General features: G+C 37.1%; 3 protein-coding genes across 3 annotated transcripts; 1 reads left to right on the top strand and 2 right to left on the bottom strand.

Annotated features, from left to right (window-relative positions):
* Positions 1 to 92: 92 nt before the first annotated feature.
* On the bottom strand, positions 93 to 2,243 carry lrit2 (leucine-rich repeat, immunoglobulin-like and transmembrane domains 2). The gene is given in 6 exon segments (XM_027027569.2): positions 93 to 267; positions 269 to 673; positions 675 to 744; positions 1,051 to 1,350; positions 1,353 to 1,774; positions 2,206 to 2,243. Coding segments are annotated over 6 exon segments (1,410 nt in total).
* Positions 2,244 to 5,089: 2,846 nt separating this feature from the next.
* lrit1b (leucine-rich repeat, immunoglobulin-like and transmembrane domains 1b) lies at positions 5,090 to 8,289 on the bottom strand. The gene is made up of 4 exons (XM_027027570.2): positions 8,168 to 8,289; positions 7,201 to 7,661; positions 6,569 to 6,874; positions 5,090 to 6,162 (listed from the first exon to the last, which is right to left on the bottom strand). The coding sequence occupies exons 1-4, from the start codon at positions 8,287 to 8,289 to the stop codon at positions 5,090 to 5,092; spliced, it is 1,962 nt and encodes a 653-aa protein (XP_026883371.2).
* An 849-nt stretch (positions 8,290 to 9,138) lies between these two features.
* On the top strand, positions 9,139 to 14,075 carry rgrb (retinal G protein coupled receptor b). Its single transcript, XM_035533549.1, has 5 exons — positions 9,139 to 9,211; positions 9,510 to 9,575; positions 9,943 to 10,093; positions 12,007 to 12,128; positions 13,912 to 14,075. Exons 1-5 carry the CDS (start codon positions 9,139 to 9,141, stop codon positions 14,073 to 14,075), a joined length of 576 nt encoding a protein of 191 aa, XP_035389442.1.
* Positions 14,076 to 21,131: the final 7,056 nt, after the last annotated feature.

The raw sequence follows: 21,131 nt of genomic DNA on the forward strand, positions 1-21,131 counted from the left end.
CACTATGCTTTGCCAGGATTCCTTGTAATGTATGGCAGAGAAAGCTCTTTTGCATTTTGACTTCAGAGCTCCTTCTCATTTTCTTGTCATCTTCAGACACTGTTGTCACCGGTGGCCTGCAGACTGTTGAACGTTCCGTGCCTGTCACTCTGCTTTAAGTCCTTCTCTTCTCTCCTGCTTTTCTCGCAAAACCCTGCACAGTGGTCAAAGCAACTGACCCTGATGTCATTAGTGCAGACATACATACCAGCAGTGATGGCTAGCACCAACGATCACAATGATGTGAATTAGTCGCCCACACTGTTCCGGTTCAATACAATGCTCCTGTCAAGTCGGCTGGTTCATAAATGACACGTACACCTCGTACTTCATGGCAGGTAGCAGATCTTTTACCAAGAAGCTGTTGACACCCGCGCCAAAATAGAGCATCTCTTTCTTCTGTGAATTGTAGCGACTGAAATGCACCATGAACCATGTATCAGCAGGGTTCTCTGTCACAGCGTTCCACTCCACAGTAATGCCATCCACAGTCTGCTTGGCGATTCACATGCTGACATAAACATTCTCTTCAGCAGAGGCCACTGGATGGCGCATGGGGAAGGAGATGTTTGTGGAGAGGACATTAAGATGGATGCCAACAGAAGAAGTTCCAGGCAAGTTGCTGGCTGTGCAGATCAATGAGGTGAACAGAGGGGATTAACAGAGCTGAGCTGATGGTGTCCTCACTCACCTGCAACTGAGAGACTGTGCTGCAAGAACAAGAGAAAGAAGACAAAGGTATGTTTATGATGAAAGAACGGTGTCATTTAAAGCTAGTCTGTTTTGATCATGCAGAACACACAAAAAAAATGCAAATACTTGGAAATACTTGGAAATAACATATTGAAAAACATAAAGACAAATATATTATTTGGCAGTGATTCTCGGTTCAGAAGCTGCTGTTGTTATAATCCATAAGTGAAAGTGGGTCACAGCTGTCTTACTATCTTTAAGCTCATTGTGTTTTTTAGTAAACTGTGTCAGTATGGCAGCAGAGACCAGTTGCTTTACCTATAAATCCTCTGATAGTCTTTAAACTGTAGTTCCATTCTACCATCGAATCAGACCTTGCTTTCAATGAACACCTCAATGTAGTGCTTGTCCCTAGCAGAAGTGTGATGATTGCTTGTGACGTGGCAGTCTCTGGCTTCAGGCAAGTCGTCAGCTTCAGCTCATGAAAATTTTTTCCTGCCCTGGCATTTGGGCCTGAGCAAGTCAGAAAAGGGTTCATCAAGATGAAGGGCAAGCTGATGGAGTTGACAAATTCAACAAAGCCTTTGAGTCTGCAGTCACACAGCCAGGGGTCATTGGGTGGTAGCGGGGAGAGCTGAGGAAGACATCACTGGAAACAACGGTAAGCTGATTGAAGGATAAATCTAAACAGGTCAGTGTACGCAGGTGGTGCAGCAAATTTTCTGGCAGTGTGTCTAAACGGTTGTGCTTAAAGTCTAGGATTTTAAGCCTGGGTGTGTCCTGGAAAGATGTCCATGGTATTAATCTCAGTTTATTTCCTTGCAGTCACAGTTCTGTCAGATTATGAAAGCCCTTGAGGCTCTTAACATTCATCAGGGTGATTTTGTTGAAGTTCAGCCATAGTGATTCTAAGGCATTAATTGTGCTGAAAGCCTTTTGGGGTAGTTCTGTCAGATTTGAGTTCTCAATTCTGAATTTTATGTAATCTCCTGGAATGTTCTGGGGTAGAGAGCCCAAAGCAGTCTCCATGCATAATAAAGATCTAGATGATACATTAGAAATAACACATACTGCATATCATTCAATATATCATGTACTTAATATATAAAACATTAATTAGAATATATAATATATTATAACTAATAATATTAATTATAAACATTATTATATACTAATATATAAACATTAATCGTATTTTTTTTACTTCTGCAAGGCATTAAGAAACAGATTAGTTGAAAGCCTAATAAATGTGATTTAATAATTTCACAATATTTAAAAATATTTATTTTGTTGTTGATTGTACCAAATAAAGATAAGACAATATCCCTCTACCAATTTTATCAACCTGTTTCAACCGTGAATGCGGAGCATTCAGATTGCTGGCAGAACATCCTTAAACACCCTAGCTAATACACTGACTTTTTAAAACCTTTAGTCTTTACTAGCCATCTGCCAGACTCCCAGTCCACTTACCTTCCAAATCTGTCTTCTGTACAGGAGCATCCCATCATGCAGAAACAACAGGCTAGGTGAAACCCACAGGATGCTAACAGTGTAACTAGTCTTAAGTGAAAGCTGGCCATGCTGAGTTTTACAGAGGGCATAAGGAGCAGGCTGTTCTATGGTACATGTCCCTGTGTCAGAGTTAAGCTCATTGGACTTAAAATGTAGTCTGACGCAACTGTTAAGCAAGTAAAAGACGATGTAAAACATAATGAACATCTATGTGTGATAAAACTGATATTATGTTGAGAAAACTAATGTTCATATATCAAGTAAATAATCCTTATCAGCATATGCTTATTTCTGTGACTTGAATTTATTAGTAAAATTATTTTTAAAATAAACATCAGAACATAATATATGTCTGATAGAAAAAAAAAAACAACACATCTATAAACTGAGATTATTAAGTGCCCAAAATGGGTATGCTGTCAATGAGGTAGTATTTTGAATTGAGAAGAGGTAACTGTAAGGCCTATAAGACAAATTCATTGACTCAGTAGGTTCAATTGGTCTCCTAAAATTGCATTTAACAAATATACCAAAATCAAAGATAAATCTGGGCAATACAGTAGACATTCATTACAATAGACCCATATATCATACTTTTCATTCATTTTTACTACTGGTTTGATTCTGCAAGATTCATTAAGGTAAGTCTGGTTATGTCCATGTACTTCACAGGTTAGAAGGCAGTAAATCACACTTTACAATGTTTTTGAGATTGTTTTGATTCTATGGAAGTCATTGTCTGGATGCTGTATTTGCATTAAAGCTTAGTGGAAACCAAAGCTAGGTGGAGACAGTTGACCTTTTTTTCAGGTAAAAAGTAGCATGAAATCTTATATTGCTCCATGTCACCCAGAGTTCCAAAATAGCTCTTTCAATAAACCATTGATGGAACTTTTGTGGCATGACAACTTGGAAATCCAGACCTTAAATCCAAAATCTACTGGATTTTGTAATCTTTTTGTGTCATAAAATGTACATATAAAAATCACAACCCTTAAGGTGCAGATACTGATTTTCCAACTTCCCTGTATTCAGGTGTATAACAAAGTTGCCAATCATTTAAAACTATTCAGTTAACTACTGCTGATTACATTGATAACATTGCCTGTTTTTGTATCTCTTGATTCAGACAAATGTGAACTAGACTGTGGGACCGAAGAGGTGGTGTAGTGTGAAAATTTGGAGTGAGACAGTGGCGTATTTAGAATAAACTGTATATGGGACGTTATATCCAAGAGAGATAAGTTTCAGGCATGTTCTTTCTATCAAATGTGAGTTATTTCATAACTCCATTATAAAGAAGCACAAATGGAGTCTTGAATTGCAGTTCACTGGTTCATTAAAGTAGGGCGTATTATCTTTAATCTCCCCTTACACAGCAAGACCTCACTGTATCTCTATATTTAGATCCGTACAAACAAACTGTAAACAGGAAGCATTAGTCATGCTTTTTCCAAGACTCTTCCCCAGACCTCTGCTAGACCACAAATAAAACATGAGCAGCTGTCCTGGCTTTAAGAGGTTTGTGAGCCTTAATGAAACAAGGTGAATGTCCCAAACAGATTTCAGCAAATTATGATACCAGATTTTTTAATCAAATATTATTTTAAACAATAATCCTATCATAAACTCCCAAGTCTATTCACAGAGACTAAAGAACTTATTGTAAGAAATGTTCATTGACTGATTCATTGAAGAGACTGGATTTTAGATAATAAGAGATTTCTGGAAAAAAAAAAAAAGTCAGGAACATTGCTTTCTTGGATATTTGTATAAAATATTTATTTGTGGATACATTTAAGACACATCTCTCAAAACTACATATATAAGTACATAGAGTTTACAGTAAACAGCACATTAACTGACTGTAAAAATAATTATGTTAAAAAACTAAAATAAATTATAGAATCTTTTAAACGATGTTTGTTACTACCTTTCTAGTGAACAAAACTAAACATTGTCAACAGAACAAGGTATGAACTAGGAAACATAAGAGGAGTGTATACATGTATACATATTTCCTTCCTCTCCTTAAAACCACTCAGCAGCTGCAGAAGTAATGGCACCTCTACCCCAGAAGTAACTCAGAGAACATGGTAAACTTACATACTATAAGTTATAGTACCTGTATATGTAAACTGCAAAATCAAATGTGATATCAAAGACTTTTATTTTTAAAATATTACTCAAAAGGTGCATAACATGTTTTTTTAAAGACAGGTATATAAAACGTGGTTTACAATTATGGTGATCAGGATATATATGTGTGTGTGTGTGTGTGTGTGTGTGTGTGTGTGTGTGTGTATATATATATATATATATATATATATATATATATATATATAGAGAGAGAGAGAGAGAGAGAGAGAGAGAGAGAGAGAGAGAGAGAGATAGATAGCTAAGAGAGAGAAGACCCAAGATTGAAGGAACAAGACTTACATTTGCCTTCACCAGGCAGAATTGCCCCCAGTTCCCAAATTTCTCCATTATGTACCTTGCATCAACCTTCTCAGCCTTTGACTTAGGCCCACTGATTGATGTGGTTGGCAGTTTAGCCAGTTGTTCATGCCCCACATTGGATTCAACATCACAAATGTGTGTTACTGCATTAAAACTCTAGCATGCCACCCCAAAAGTATCCAACATACACCAGTAAATTCAGATATTTGATCTGTGTGCTTTGTTTGTGACTGGTGAAATATCTTTAGAATGCTGTTACCCTATTCACAGTTTCATTTAGATTTTCGGTTGTATTTCTTAATGTTAGGATGTTAGTGTTTGTTAGAGAATGTTGAGCTGATGTTCTCTGAGCCTTGGAGAGCTGGTTCTCTGCCAGTGTTTATTAGCAGAAGTATTCATTAGGCTGTCCCTCAGTCCTGGTTGTGGCCTCTGAGTCCACACTGGACCGTGCAGACAACAGTCGATTCGACTCGTCCTGATTGAGGTGGCTGAGGTACTCTCCCTCCCGCCCTTTGGCCTTGGTGCCAGGTGAGAGTGTCTCAAAGGTCACATATGACTCCTGGATGTCCTTCGACTTTCTTCCCAAGAGTTTCTGGAGTCGCCTCTTCAAAGCTCCACAGCAGACAATCAGGGTGAGAGGCACAGCGATCACACACGCGACTGTGATGACCACCACATTGATCAGCTTCTGGGTTCCACTCGTGCTGGCTGCCTCATCCGTGGAGAAGATGACACACTGCTCCTTTTTCGGAATCAGGCCTTTCACACACACGCAGGCGATGTACTTGGTCTTAGGCACCAACCCACTGATTGAGACCCGGTTCTTGCCAGGCCCCACGTTTATTCGTCGCATGTCTCGCTCCCCAAACACAGCATACAGAACACTGAAGGAGGTGGTGTTGGTTGCGGCTGGTGCACGCCAGTTTAGCGACACCGTGTGATCGGTGTCACCGATCACTTTAATGGAACGTACCACTCTATCATCTGAGCCTTGCTGCAGAGAAGAGGTATTTCCTGCCAGATTGCTCAGTGCTTCTTTCTCCATTAAATGGCTGGCTGTTCCTGTGTTGGACTCAGAAGGGGCTGTAGGTTTTCTATCTAAAACGTCATCAGAGTTGCTATAGCTCTCCATCTTAAAGGGTGCTGTGGATCCGAGGCTACTGAAGGACTCACTGATGGGGATGGCAGCTGATGTGGGGTTTAAGGGAACATATTGGCTGATGTGTTTCTCCTGATATGCTGTCCATCCAGATATACCAGTCTTCTTGGCATAGTTTCTCTTCACCCCAGTCTTGTCTATCTCCCATGTGTCTGAGATAATGAGGGAGATGGTGGCATCGGCACTCCCAACAAAGTTGGTGGCCTTACAGACATATTTGCCTGAATCATGGTATGACACAGCGGGGACACTGAGGATGGACCACATAATGCCTTCCTTTGAAATATCCTGCTGGACTGTAAAGTAAAACAGACAGTTAATTGGTCTTATTTGGAGCAGACCATTTTTAGTCCAGCTTGTATTATTCTCTTATTCTATTACACCTGGATAAACTACTCAGCTAATTCACAAATGCTTTATTAGCTCAATCAGGTTTGTTAGAAAAAGAGCTGTGCATAACAGAATACTCTCTGGCATACAAATGGATAAGTCCTAGAAAAATTATTATGGAAAGTTAAAATTGGCAGATGGTCATGAATTTATGGAAAGTAAAAACTGGCAGATGGTCATGAATGTTGTAAAAGAGACAAAACCTAATAGGCTTGTCTGCTTAATTGATTCAAATTCTCTTTTTTTCTCTAAAAGAGAATTCACTAGTTGCTGAAGAGGAAATGGGAGATGGCAATGTCTTTCCAAACTCACCAGTTCCATTCATTGGCTTTCCATCAACCCGTATCCAAGAGATCTCAGGGGCAGGCACCCCTATAGTGCCACAGCGCAGGAGGACATTGTTGCCCAAAGAGCTGCGTACCTGTGCCACGGCTGTGTGCACACGTGGAGCCTGGCACCTCCTCAGCTCAGTCTCAGAGAAGAGGACACCAGAAAGGCTCTCAGGTTCTGAACAACGTAGACGCATGTCAATGAAAGCAACGGATGATGATGGAGACTTCTGGAACTGCACTAGGTCAAACAGGCGACAGTCGCATTGCCATGGATTGTCATGCAGGCCTTGACAGAAAAGGTTTATAAGCCAATATGAGTACAGAAGATTAGCTAAAATGTTTTAAAAAATGTTAAAATGTCATGTATTTTTAGATTACTGAGGATTCATCTGGGATAGTGTTCATTTATAAGTCTACATGATGTCATCACAACAAATTTCCAAACACATTAGATTTGATTTAGCATAAAAGAGTACAGATTTATCGCAATAAAGAAAATAATTGCATTTTTCAGACATTTAATGCTACTGTATACTACTGTTCTCTTTCCAGTCTGTAACATTGCAAAACCACTGAATATTTTATGAAGACAGAGAAATAATAAATTTTCACCCAGAATCATTTTGGAATTTCCAGTGTCCAGAGGCAGCTTTGGAGAGAACCACACAGTGAGTACCTCTGGAGGCACTGCAGCCAGGCTGTTACTGGACAGATCCAGGTAGGTCAGGTTTTTAATGTAGCCTGCTGCCTCTGCTGGGATACTTGTGATCTTATTATTGTGCAAATCCAGGAGCCTTAGGCTAGGCATATCTGTCAAACACTTCCATGGGAATGATGTGAGGATATTGCCATCAAGCCGAAGCTCATCCAGAGTGTGGAGGCCATGGAAGCTGTCCACATACAGTATGGAGAGGGAGTTGAAGGACATCGAGAGGAACTGGAGACTGCTGAAGCAATCAAAAGTTTTGCTGGAGATGCTAGTGATGGCAGTTTTCTCGATACGGAGTTTGAAAGTGTCCAAGGGAAAGTTGGTAGGGATAAGGGTGAGCGCAGGATCACTACACAGAATGCTTCTACAATAACACACCACAGAAAACAAGACATTATATCACTGACAGAATTCTGAATACAGTTTCAGTGATAATGACTTAACATCTTACAAAACAAAAGATTAGGATCTATGTGTGTGTGTGTGTGTAGTACTAGAGCTATATGTAGTACTATAGATCCATGCTAGTACTATAGATCCATGTATGACGATCTGTTGCAGCACATTGTTTACATATAGAATTTTTATTGTGAAAATTAAACTGTGAAAATAATTTTTGTAATTATTTACTTTCATATAGAGTGAGAGCAGACCTGCACAAACATGCCTAAGAAAGAAAGAAAACTAAAAAGCATTCGCAAGTTAATCCTATATTAAATACAGAGGAGGAAATCTAGACTGCAAATTAATTCTGCACACATACATACACACATAAATACAATAAGCCTCATCTTATGTACCACCATTCCACACCTGAAACTAGCATTTCAAGGCTTCCACTGAGCCTATGCATAAAAGATGAACTCTTACCGTGCCTTGGATCCGTCACTGAGTTTATGGTGAAAGCAGCTACAATGTGCAGGACAGGCACTGCACAGCAGAGGAAGGCAACAAAACACCAGACAAAAACCCAAATGCACTCGGACCCACATCTTTCCTCTGTTATATGCTGTGATACTGTTCTAGTCTATTGTTCAAATTGGGGGTATACCCAAAAGCAAATTTAATTGTCCTGCAACACCACAGTTGTGTCTTGCTCTTTCTCAGTAGTCCATACTGCACAGACTGCAGCGAATCCCCAGATAAAAAGGATAGACAAGGATTAGAGAAAGGTCTTGGGCTATTTCCATTTACACGATTATTTCCTTCCTGGAAGCTCATAGGCTTATATATTTCCCTTTTGTGTAGATACACGTCAGATGCCTAGACCCATTTGATTGGAGAACATGTAATTCTCAAGCACTGGTGTCATGATACTTTTATAAGAATTTACTATTGAATTCATATTTTATGTAATGTGTTACATTTAATATCTCAAGTTTGGTCTCACGTGTATCCACTGTGGTATCTAGCCATATATGTGTGCATGTGTGTCAGCAGTACAACAGAGAGATAAATATCAACAAAATGAAACAAAAGAACAAAATGAAAATGTATTTTCCATGCTTTGATTTGCTGTCCTTATGAATTTTATATTTACCGAAAGTTAACTGTCATATTGTGTTTGCCATGATCTGTGATAAACTGAACTTGTCTGTTTTTTTCTTTTTTTTTGGTAAAATTACAGTTGATTTACATTATACATACGCATGCATCATGTTTCATTTGATATTGAAGTGCAGTTGACTTTTATATTATTTCTAATTAGGTCTTTAAAAAATCATCAGTTTTCATCTCATGTAATATCAAGAAGGATTTCCTCCCCTCTATATAAGGGCTATTCAGCCACGAGTCCAAACAGTTGAATCAGATTTACCAGCACTGAGAGAAACACCACAAATATGGATGACATAAAACAGTCCACAAAGGGAGGAACATGGATAAAAGAGATAAATGTAGCATTTCATTTAAACAGTAAAGCTTCACTGCATAATAGAAGCTAAAGAACAAAATTAAACTGCATAATAGAGAGGTAAATAGTGATGGTATACTACATTTTACAAAAGAAAGTTTAACAGTAGTGCCATTTCCTGTGTTGTAGGCCATATTAAAACATTCCATCAAGGATTCTGCAGAGGTTTACTCCCAATAAGACCTTTTCACATGAAAAAAAGCCTTTTCACATGAAACAAAGCCTATAAAAGCACAGTTGTTGCTTTGAAACCATTGCCATTTCATATTCAGTTTTAGTGAGATTGACAACCATGGTCAGGTAAAATTACATCATATGTGTTACCAAAGGAATTCAGTGGCTTTGGCTCCGTTTTACATGTGGGTGGTGAATACTGTAATTCATGCTTGTGGAATGTTTTAGTGAGACACAAGAACATGTAAAGAGGTTAAATGCTGCAAATATCTTTGTAAATTAGAACTGAATATGTAGCTTTGGCTTATAACTCTATATATATCGAAAATGTCATGGTCATATTTAAATATAATAATTACATAAAATTAATAGGAACTGTTCATTTGTACTAGACCAATCATAGTTCAGTTTACTGACAAAAATCATGTTTACATGACTACATAAGATCTGATAAATGCATTACTAGAAAGTGGGGTAATGGGTTGACAACTAGTACAAGAACTGAAACTTCATCACGGCAATGTGCTTGTGTTAGAGCCCTTAGTGTTTCTGTGTTTAGGTCTGCTGGGGTTCTGCCTGAACCTCATCTCAGTAATGGCCTTCCTGAGAGTAAAGGAGCTTAGAACACCTAGCAACATCTTAATTTTTAACCTGGCCCTTGCTGACCTTAGCTTCAGCTGCGATACTCTTGCCTATGCCAGCTACCTCAGGTAAGAGCCAGGCTAAGAAGTTTAGTTTATTGTGCTTATTTTGTCAGTGTAAAAACATGTGAGTCTTAATTGAGAATGTTGTTTTGCATTAGGGTTATTCTGTAGTTTCTGGACAAGGAAATATATAAATAGTAAAAAAAAAACAAAAACAAACTCCCCCACAATAAACGTAATCACATATTACAAAGACAAAATACAGTGAAACCCAAAATCTCAGTTACAGATATAGCCAGTAGCAGTTACATGTATGTAGTCTTCAATTATTTGGTTAAATTTAATTCAGTTATATACAGTATACAAATTTGTAAGGAAAGAGCTAATTTAATATTAACTTCAGTTAAATTAATGCAAACATGATTACTTAAAATTAATATATTTTTACTTCAGAAGAAGATATGAAAGTATGTACAAGTTTTCAGATAATTTCAGATTGGAACAACTCTAAATTAAAAAGCAGGTTGTGCAGCAGTGATTGTTCTTATTGTAACACTGCACTCCTGCATCAAAGCTTCTCAGATTAAATCTAATTCTCAGATTAAAGCCTCTTTCTGGAAAATTTTTCAAAGATTTTCTTAAGCACTAAACAGATGCTTAGCTACTGATGCACAGCACTGAATAACGTGTGTAAATCATATGTATGACAGTATTAGTATGCCTGTTTTTCCCCTTTTGGCACTGTTCATTGCTTACAATTACATCATGGCTCATAATGTTCTATGAAATTTACAATTGTTTTCTCTTCTTTTTTGAGACTAGAATCAAAGGTTTTGATATTGTCCACAAAAGGATGCTGCAGTTAGAATAGAATAGATTTTTATCTATTTGCTTTTTAAAATGCATTATTAAATGTAATGAAAATAGGAGCCAAAAGCCAGAAGCCGCTACATGGCAGGTAGTCTCAGCAGGATTCCTGTTATCAGTGACCACACATGTGACCCACACTGTCACATGAGTTGATAGCTCCAAGCTGGTTTGGGCTGGTTTTAGCATGAGGTGATCTGGCCCAAAATCTGCTCACCCTGGTTCTGATATAGCACAATGATGTCAGATGCTTCTTGATGGGGCTTGTTAATTAAGTTGTATATTAAAGCTGTGCAGTACATTGCTATTGCAGTATTGTCCTTTGCAATACTTATATTGTAGAAGACTGCAATATCCAAACAAGTCCCATAACAAATTGTGAAGCCTAGTCTTGTGTGCTCTAAGCATCCTGGCCAATCTCAGATGTTACAAATTAATGTTCTCTGACCGATTTGATGAATTGCACTTAATACAGCAAATGTGAATAATCATGGTCAAAATAATGACTGTCTCAAACCACATTATATTAAGGAGTCTCCTATGTTTTAAAATACATTATTTATTTATTGTACAAGTGACTGTTCCATTTCACTGAGATGGAAGTGTAGAAGAGTATTAGTTCAGTAATCAGTTCAGTAAGCTTTATTGGCATGACTATACCATATTCAATTACAGTATTGCCAAGCAGTGTTATAGTAAAACAACATGAATGAACTTTTGCAAATAAGGAAATTTTGAACTCCATTATTATTAACTTATCATTATTATTATTATTATTATTATTATTATTATTATTATTATTATTATTATTATTATTATTAACTTAGATATAACTGTATTTGGTATGAAATAATGCTTGAAAGAATTCAAGATGGGAAAGGTAAATAAGTGAAAAGAAAGAAAAATAAATAAGGAAAGGAGGAAGAAATAATAAATAGTTAAGATAAATGCATAACGTTGTATGAGATAAAGGTGTGTGTGTGTGTGTGTGTGTGTGTGTGTGTGTGTGTGTGTGTGTGTGTATGTGTGTGTAGATGCATATGTATATGATTGTCAAAATAAATCATTTTAGGACTAACATTGCATGTATCCTGCTGGCCTATATGTTGCAGATACTGGCCCTTTGGCTCTCAGGGTTGCCAGATTCATGCTTTTCAGGGAATGATATCCATCCTGGCTACCATCAGCTTTCTCTGTGATGTTGCCTGGGACAGATATCACATGTACTGCACTAGTGAGTACTGAACTTCTCTAATTGCTGTGCAAACACTGAGCAGTGTAAACATCAGTAGCTTCATATGTACAGTCGTGGCCAAAGGTTTTGAGACTGGCAGAAATTTTGGTTTTCACAAAGTTTACTGCCTCTGTTTTTTTTATATCCTTTTGCCAAATGTTTATATAGTATAGTGAAGTACAATAATAAGCATTTCAGAAGTTTTTAAACATTTACCTGATGTTTTTATCCAAAGCAACTTACAATTATTACCAAATGCAACTTGAGGGTTAAGGGTCTTGCTAAGGGGACCAAGACTGGCAACTTGGCAGTAGTGGGACATGAACCAGCAACCTTCCTATTACAAGGCAAGCACCTTAACCACTGGGCTACCACTGCCCACAGGTTAAATTTGTTATTGACAAATACATCCAGTTTAAACAAAGACTTAATATTTATAGTGTTGACCCTTCTTTTTTTAAGACTTCTGCAATTCGCCTTGGCATGCTTCTGGGCAAAATCTTGACTGATGGCAATCCATTCTTGCCTAATCAGTGCTAATCAGTTTCTGTGTTTTTGTTTGTCCACCCTCTTTTTGAGGATTATGATCTGGGGGTTCCCTGGCCATGGACCCAACATTTCAATGTTTTGTTCACCAGGCCTCTTGGTTATCACTTTTCTCTTGTGACATGGTGCTCCATCATGCTGGAAAAAGCATTGATCATCACCAAATTGCTCTTGGATCATTGGGAGAAGTTGCTCTTGGAGGATGTTTTGATCACATTCCTGATTCATGGTGGTGTTCTTAGGCAAAATTTTGAGTAAACCCACTCCCTTGGCTGAGAAGCAACCCCACACATGAATGGTGTCAAGATGCCTCACTGTTGACACAGGACTCATGGTTTGACTCACCTTTTCTTCTCTGGACAATCATTTGTCCAAATGTCCCAAACAGCCTGAAGGGGGCTTCATCAGAGAAAATAACTTTACCACAGTCCTCTGCAGTCCATTACCTATACTTCCTGCAGAATGTCAGTCTGTCCTTGATATTTTTCTTGAAGAGAAGTGGCTTCTTTGCTGCCCTTCTTGATGCCAAGCCATCCTCTAAAAGCCTTTGCCTCATTGTGTGTGCAGATGCACTCATACCTGCCTTTTGCCATTCCTGAGCAAGCTCTGCACTGGTGGTGACCTGATCCCGTAGTTGCATCCTCTTTAGTAGACAGTCCTGGTGCTTGCTTGACTTTCTTGGATGCCCTGAAGCCTTCTTCACTGCAATTGAACCTCTTTCCATGAAGCTCTTGATGATTCAATAAATGGTTGAATTAAATCAGCTGCCTTGTCCTCATTAACACTTTCTCCTGAGCTAACAAGAAGATCACTGAAATTATGTTAGCAGGCCATTTTGTGGCAGGGCTGAAATGCAGTGGCTGGAATGCAGTAATTTTTGTTAATTTTTAAAAGTTAATTTTTCATGGCAAGGAATGACTTTGCAATTAATGGCAATTCATCTGATCACAATCTAGCGTTAATGCAAATTGCCATCATAAAAACTGAAGCAGCAACTTTCTGAAAACCAAAATTTGTGCTAGTCTTAAAACTTTTGGCCATGACTGTAGCTGTAAAATGTTACATATTTAATTTTTTCCACTTCTTTTTATTCAGTTGGCCTCCCTTTAGCTTAGTTTTTCCTACTCTCCATGTTAGGTATACCATGTCTACTACCCTAGTCATTCCCAAAATAATATTTCACCACCGTAAAAAATGAGACTGCATGATGAGTGGAGTGTCGCATGGTGGTTTTCAGAGCAGAAGATGGTTTGGAGCACTTCTTTGACCTTGAGCACAATCATGTGGTCTCTGGCTGTCTTCTGGGCTGCTCTGACTTTGCCCTTCATTGGCTGGGGTGTGCTTGACTATGAGCCAATGAAAGTAGGCTGCACACTGTACTACACTACAGGGGACAGGTAAGCACCTCCTGCACCACTCAATGTCCTACAGAGTGCAATTTGTTTGGAATGTCTCCTGTAACATCTAGGAAACAGTCCAAACAAATAAAAAAGCTTGAATGAACTCTTATGGTGTTCATGTGTGTCTAGTGGATGTTTATAAACTCTGTGGGTGTTAACTGAATATTTACCTTAGGTAAAGCAAATCAGACAGTTGCAAAATGACATGAATTTTGTGTTCTTGCCAATACATCCTGCTATAATAAGAAAATAACTTAAAATGTTTATTGACAAACTTGATTGCTTAACCCCATTTATGACCAGAAATGGTGTTTCCTTATCCTAGTGTTATAGTAATCCTCCAAGTTTTACTTTGTATGTTTGTTTTCCAAAGTTCAAACCTGATTCATCTCATTGGGTTATTACAAATTTCTATATGAGCATAAATGGGTGGGCAGGAAGAAGACTGCATCATGGCCTTCCAGGAACTCTCTACCACTAGGATCTGCAAAACCACATGTTTCTTTAACAAAAAAGCAACAGTGTGGCTTTTCTACAAAAATTCTACATTACATATCTCAATTTACCCATGTTTGTTCTTTGATGGCCTAACATTACTAATGTGTTCGAGTATAAATAAACATGAAATTCCTGTTGTCAACCTAAAAAATTACACAAGCAAGAGTAATAAAGCGTTTCAGCAGGTGTTAAAGCGTGTGTCCTTCTTTAGATGTACTACACATGAAAACAACTCACACATGCTCCTATCAGCATGAAAAGACACATGAAACACAGAATCATTTGTACAAGACAACACACAAAGAGAATGACTCTTTGTGAGTACTGAGCATGAAACTGCAGTCATACCATACACTTTGTTTAGACAAGAAAATTACCATACCTTACAAAGTTGAATGTAATATAGTCTAAGAAATTACGCAAAACTTCAAAGACAATAATTGATTATTTTTTACGGAATTTGCCTAAGATGATAATAACATTATTCTCTGAGATAAATGTCCAAAACAAAAAAAAGGAATCTTGTGCATGACTTGTTTGCTTTGGGGGAAAAAATTCTTGAAATCATGAGGTTCTTTGAGTTGAGAGTATTTTGTTATATTCTCCATCTCACACTTGGAGCTTGTGGCAAATAATGCAAGTTAATGTGGATGTGAAAAAGGTCATTTTGTGTACAAAACACTATTCACTATAAAATTCTTGTCCCTAGTTATATAAATCCTAGTGGTCATTGCTCTGGGGGCAGGGGGTGGGAGGGTCATGGAATATAAACTCCATTAAGATGCTTATTAATGCTCTGCCTCTTATTTGGCTGAGCGGACACGGACGCACCAGCCACTTCTGCACTGCTTACACTCATTCACAGCCATTCACTCACACCACCACTCATTTGTGTTTGATTTGATACCTTTGATGTATCATTTTTATTTTGTTGAGGACTGTGCTTATCATATAGAGCTTAGTGAAACGGAAGTTAAAATCCTATTACATCATTCAATCACTTCACCACACCACCAATCAGATCTAACACAGTTGCTCATATGGTATTAGCACTCGCTAATAACATGCTACACACCTGTTTTTCAGCCCTGAAATTCTGCTAATAAATCTGTTAGCACTGCTGTGTCTCAAAATATAAATTACCTCCTCTCTCTATTAATTGAGCATACAGTTAGTCTGTTAGATATTTCACAGCAGGCCACATAAATGTCTTCCTGGGGAGTTTAATTCAGATTCCATACTCTCTGCTGAGGAGTTTTATGTAAGTTAATTCCTAAGTATAGCTAGCACTAAACAAAGCTTCTTTGCTTTTGTTCTCTGAATTTGGCATTACTTTGGATTACACAAGCTTGGCCAATATCTAGGATCACAGAATTCTGATAAAGAAGACATTGTGTAAAACAGATTTTTTTTTTAAATAATAGGTTAATGTTACCTGTTCCACTCTTCAGCAAGGCAAGTCCTGATGTGACATACAACTCAGGCCCAGTAACCCCTATCTGGAACACTGTCAGAATTGAGCAGGTCAGCAGGTGAGATCAGTGTTACTCTATGTAAGGTGAAGACTTACATGCAGGGAAAATATGAAATATACATGACATTTTTATTAATGCTACTGTATATACTGTATGTTTACTTTGCCTTATTTACATTTACATTTATCTTTACAGCATTTGGTAGATGCTCTTATCCAGAGCGACTTACAAACATGATTTGTCATTTACTCAAAGAATATATCCTAGCCAGTGCAATTGGTTAGAGTTCAATATACCATTGAACTAGAATGCTGTTGAAATATATTTGTATTCCAGCAAACTCTGTGTTTAGACTTTAGATCTGTGACTGGCACAGATCTGTACTGTCAGTAGATTTAAAGATCCATATCTGTGTTGTTCACTTTAATGTTTACATGGGGGTTTCTGGGAGATAATTGTGTGTTTTTAGATTTTATTACAGAAAATATCTCACATAAAATGTGTTGAAATTAGAAATGATTTATGGCAATAGACTCATGGAGATGAGGGCATGCAATAGTAGATTAGCTATAATCCACATTAATATGGAAACATATTTAATTAATCCAAAATAGATTTTTGTCAGCCTCATGCTACAAAATCTTTCAGTTAGATTCACCAGAGAAGTGCAGTTAGTGTGATTTGGCCTGACATACTATATGGAAATAAACCAAAAAGGGAACCAAGTCAAAGAACATTTTCGACTTTTTGTCAGGATACTGCTCTTGTTATGTTAGAATTTGATTACAGTAATTTTTGGATCATTGGTTTATTTGATCAGCACTAATTAATAATCATAACTCTGCAATAATTATTTGTTTTTTTAAATACATTTTGTTATTTTTTATTTAATTTTATATTGAAATGTATAAATGGAGTTTACTTTTTATTGTGAGAGTGTAATAAGACTATAGTCAAAGAACCATGAATGTTCAGACACATTCACTCATACTATTGTCTCTCATGATTTCAGGATTTTGTCCTTTTTACATCAAAATAATGAAACCTTACACATTTGCACTGAGATACACACTAATACTATTCTTTATTAATGTTTGTGTTTTTCTTTCTTTCCCTCCCTGGTCCATACTCAGAGGTGCATTTCCCAGTGGAAATGCGTGTGTTCATGTTTGTGCTCATCTGTCTGTCTGTATGCACACAGATCAGCTCAAGACAAAGATTAGAGTCAGCTGTCGGTCCTTATTTTGTTGTAAGTCTTAATGACTAATGACTTCCTGTAGAACTATATTGGGAACTAAGGGTGAAATGTAAACACTCACATAAATGTACACACAAAACACACACAGACACACACACATACACACACACACACACACACACACACACACACACACACACACACACACACACACACACACACACACCTTATAAAAAGACAGGAATGTGACTAACTGGGAGACAGAAATGGACATGGCAGTATTTTTCCTGAAAATGCATTATCAGGGATGTAATCTGAAATTACAAGGTTTTAAGAGAATCTCATAAAGCCAGACACTTCTATCATGGTTTTGTACAGAAATCATTTTTAAAGGATTAGACCAGGAGTATAATCTGGATTAGTCTACATTTATATCACAGTTCTGTTGAAAGATGGCCTCTCTAATCTCTTAGAGTAAAATGTCCTATCCACAGAGGGGAGGTAGGGATGAAGGAACATATACCTTTGAAACAACTAGGAAAACATATATACAACCATGCAAACACCACAACGGCCAGGACGACCATATAGCAAGTATCTGAACTAGTACCTCATAATATGGGAAAACAAAATGACTTTCAGACAAACAGTTCATATTTATATTAGAATTTTATATTATTAGTTGCATCTGAGGAATTATTCATACCTCACTTGCATATAGAAAATGAAAAAAAAAGTTTTTTGATATACAATGAAAAATGTCAAGGTACCTTACATTAATGACATTGTTCTGTGTAGCTCTGTCATAAACCCCTTGTAATGCATTACAATATTAAAAGACCAGTGTTATTTGAGACAAATTAACCATCTCAATTAACTATTTCAATTAACTATTGTCTCCACTCACCTAAGCCTCTACCCCATGCTGACCAGTATGCTCATGTTGTCAGTAGCCCTGTCGTATAGCTGCGAAAGCAGCTATAACACAGAAGTGGGATTCCCAGAATCATCATAATATAAAGGTGACTGAGAGAAGATAACACAGTTCCCAGTCTTCATTCTACCATTTTTGTTGGGGAAACTGGATATTTATTGTTATTCCTACTTTAACAAATCTGGTGAATGACCCAACACTATATGTGAAACTACACTCACATACAGAATCTAATCTATTGTTAGATGGTTCAAACACATTTTTCCAAACTTCAACTTACAATTTATCAAAAACTACAGGGCTCTGATTGATAACTATGAAAACATTTCCCTGTGTGTCTGCATCTTAAATATGAAAATTTCGCCAAATCAAATAGTCTATAATCCATTTCAAGTCAGCGTTTCTTTGTGTGTGAATTTTGTCATTTGGCTCCATCTCGTGGTGACAGTAGACAATTTCATGAAAAAGGGCACAAAAATTAGGCTTGATTTTGATCAGATAAAATTATGTTCAGTTTTCAAGAAAGTCAGCATAAATAATTGTTTAAGGAAAAATCTAATTTAGAAAAGCACTTACTTCAGGTGTAGTCATCATCCAAGACATTAATAAGATAACCCTTAATGGAAACTAATGACGTCTGAATCAGTGATATGAAGAGAAAAAGCTACAGAACCTATAAGTGACTTGGTGGAGGAGGAAGAAAATGTATAGGAGACAATGGATTAAAATATAGTAATTATATCAGAGATTTAAAAAAGCATTATATAAAAGTATAGAATAGACATGAATTCATGCATTAATTCATGAAAATTATGACTGTGCTAAAGTGGAGTGAAAACTCAAACTACTCAGTTCAAGGTTTTGCCAGACTAATAGCAAAGTGTTGGTGTTTAAAATCCAGCATTGCATGTTTCTCCTCTGCAGTGCGAAAGTGTTCCTTGCAGCACAGCTCTGCTGCTCCTGGAGTGTTGTCTTCATTTGCAGTTCACCTGATTGGTGAAGCCAGTCATCTTGCTGCAGCTCTGAGCTCACTAGCTGAGATCTCCATGTCAAGATAGCAGGCCTTTCTGCAACAAAAATAAACCCTCACTCAAGAACACTGTTCAAAGAGAAAAGGGTTTAACTTTAATACAACATGAAATATGCACTGGATATTGCACAAAGTACTATGCTAGAATATGAAATTGTCACGGGACGCTTCTCCTCCCATGAAGGCACACACCTGTAAGGGCTTACATGTTAATGTGTTTGTCTATTTAAACCCCCATCAGCACGTGCCTCACCGTTGGTCATTGTTTGTTCGCTGATGTATGTTAATGCGTATATAGTCATTTGTTAGATGTGAGTGTAGTCTGTGTTTAGTTAAATGTATAAGTCATGCCTGTCATTAGTGTTGTGTGTGAGTGCCATTGTTCTACATGTTTTATGTGAATAAATGTTTCACTTCGAGGGAGTCTGTGCGTCCTGCTCCATGCTCACCGGCACTCAGGCTAGCGACAATCTTACAGAAATATAGTTTTGCTCAATTTCTTTGAAATAAAATAGCTATAGTCTATAATTTAATTTCAATATATTCAGTTAGGCAGTGCTTCCAGCATTTTCTCAGTTTCTCTACAGTTGTTTAAGGTGTTTATATATATATATATATATATATATAAAATTCTCATATAGTTTATATATATATATATATATATATATATATATATATATATATATATATATATATATATTCTCATATAGTTTGCATGGTGTTACACAATATTTTACCCCTGTTTCGCAATTGCAGATATCTATCATAGACTTTGGAACTCCTTACACTCTAAACAAACTACACTTTTAAACTTTTACTTGGAATTTGAATTCAGATTCTGTTTATTACAATAATCCACAGATGAAGATATCCCTGTTCTCAGATGAAAGCTGCTAGTGTCCTTAAGAAGGGTCCATCACACTTCCAGACACCTGCAAGACAGCAGAGCAGGCCCAGTGTGATTCTAGCACAGTGTGAGCCTAGCTTCTATAATTAATGTTAGGTAGTGTTAGGTACTTCCCTAGGTGATCATTTTTGCAAGTTCCGGTTCCTATATATATATAACATGGTGCAACACAAATTCAACTTTTTTTTTTTTGGCTTTCCAAAATAACTTTTTATGCTGAATTCAAATCCATTTTTAGACATTTTTGTCACATATGGTTTTTAAGTAACGAGGCAATTAAATGTTGTATTAATTATATATTCCTTATTCATAGATAAGGCTGGTCTTATTATATTTGGACTCAGGAACATCCCTCTTCAGTGTCCAGAAGTAGTCTGCCAACATAGAGGGGACCCACTTTCCTTGGTAACAAGTAATTTATGGATGTTAACCATTTCACTACGAGTTATACTGTGTATGACTTTGTATGTGACAAATAAACCAAACTTGAAACTTGAAACTTGAAACTTGGATGTAGGCCAGTTACAGATTACTTAAAACACATTATGGTACATAGACTACAGTATACAATTACATACAAGTAACAAACTTTTTAATACCTTAATTAAAATTAAAACAAAACATCAGATATCTTACGTAACAAAATAAATTAAGCCAACGAACAAAAAGATACGTAGATATGTAAGGTTCGTGTCTTTGAAGAAAAAAAAAATTAAGACGATGATGGTTTGCATAATAAATAATAAGTACACTAGAGGGCAGTGCTGTACTGTTTTGGAAATAGAAGCGAGCTATTAGAAAAGCTTGTTGTCCAGTATTACGTTGCTCTCCCATAATGAATTCAAGGTCTTTATTATAACTCGACCCGACAACTTATTATTCAGTTGTTTACAGTTGGTTATCTGCCGTGTTTTTCCTTGCATTTACATCGGTAGTTCAAAATTAATGTCTGGTGGATGTCTGGTGGAGTTGTTTTCAAATACTTCATGCACTCTCTCTCTCTCTCTCTCTCTCT

The sequence above is a fragment of the Electrophorus electricus genome, chromosome 14 (genome assembly GCF_013358815.1).
Source record: "Electrophorus electricus isolate fEleEle1 chromosome 14, fEleEle1.pri, whole genome shotgun sequence".
NCBI lineage: Eukaryota > Metazoa > Chordata > Actinopteri > Gymnotiformes > Gymnotidae > Electrophorus > Electrophorus electricus.

What these genes read in the sequence shown, in the direction of transcription:
- lrit1b (XM_027027570.2), bottom strand. Translation starts at nt 8,289, where the DNA reads ATGTGGGTCCGAGTGCATTTGGGTTTTTGTCTGGTGTTTTGTTGCCTT. An exon ending in AGTGACGGATCCAAGGCACG is followed by an intron (nt 7,662 to 8,167) that starts GTAAGAGTTCAT and finishes GTGTTATTGTAG; the next exon opens with AAGCATTCTGTGTAGTGATC. An exon ending in AAATTCCAAAATGATTCTGG is followed by an intron (nt 6,875 to 7,200) that starts GTGAAAATTTAT and finishes TTTTCTGTCAAG; the next exon opens with GCCTGCATGACAATCCATGG.
- rgrb (XM_035533549.1), top strand. Translation starts at nt 9,139, where the DNA reads ATGGATGACATAAAACAGTCCACAAAGGGAGGAACATGGATAAAAGAG. An exon ending in CTCCGTTTTACATGTGGGTG is followed by an intron (nt 9,576 to 9,942) that starts GTGAATACTGTA and finishes TTCTGTGTTTAG; the next exon opens with GTCTGCTGGGGTTCTGCCTG. An exon ending in GCCTATGCCAGCTACCTCAG is followed by an intron (nt 10,094 to 12,006) that starts GTAAGAGCCAGG and finishes TATATGTTGCAG; the next exon opens with ATACTGGCCCTTTGGCTCTC.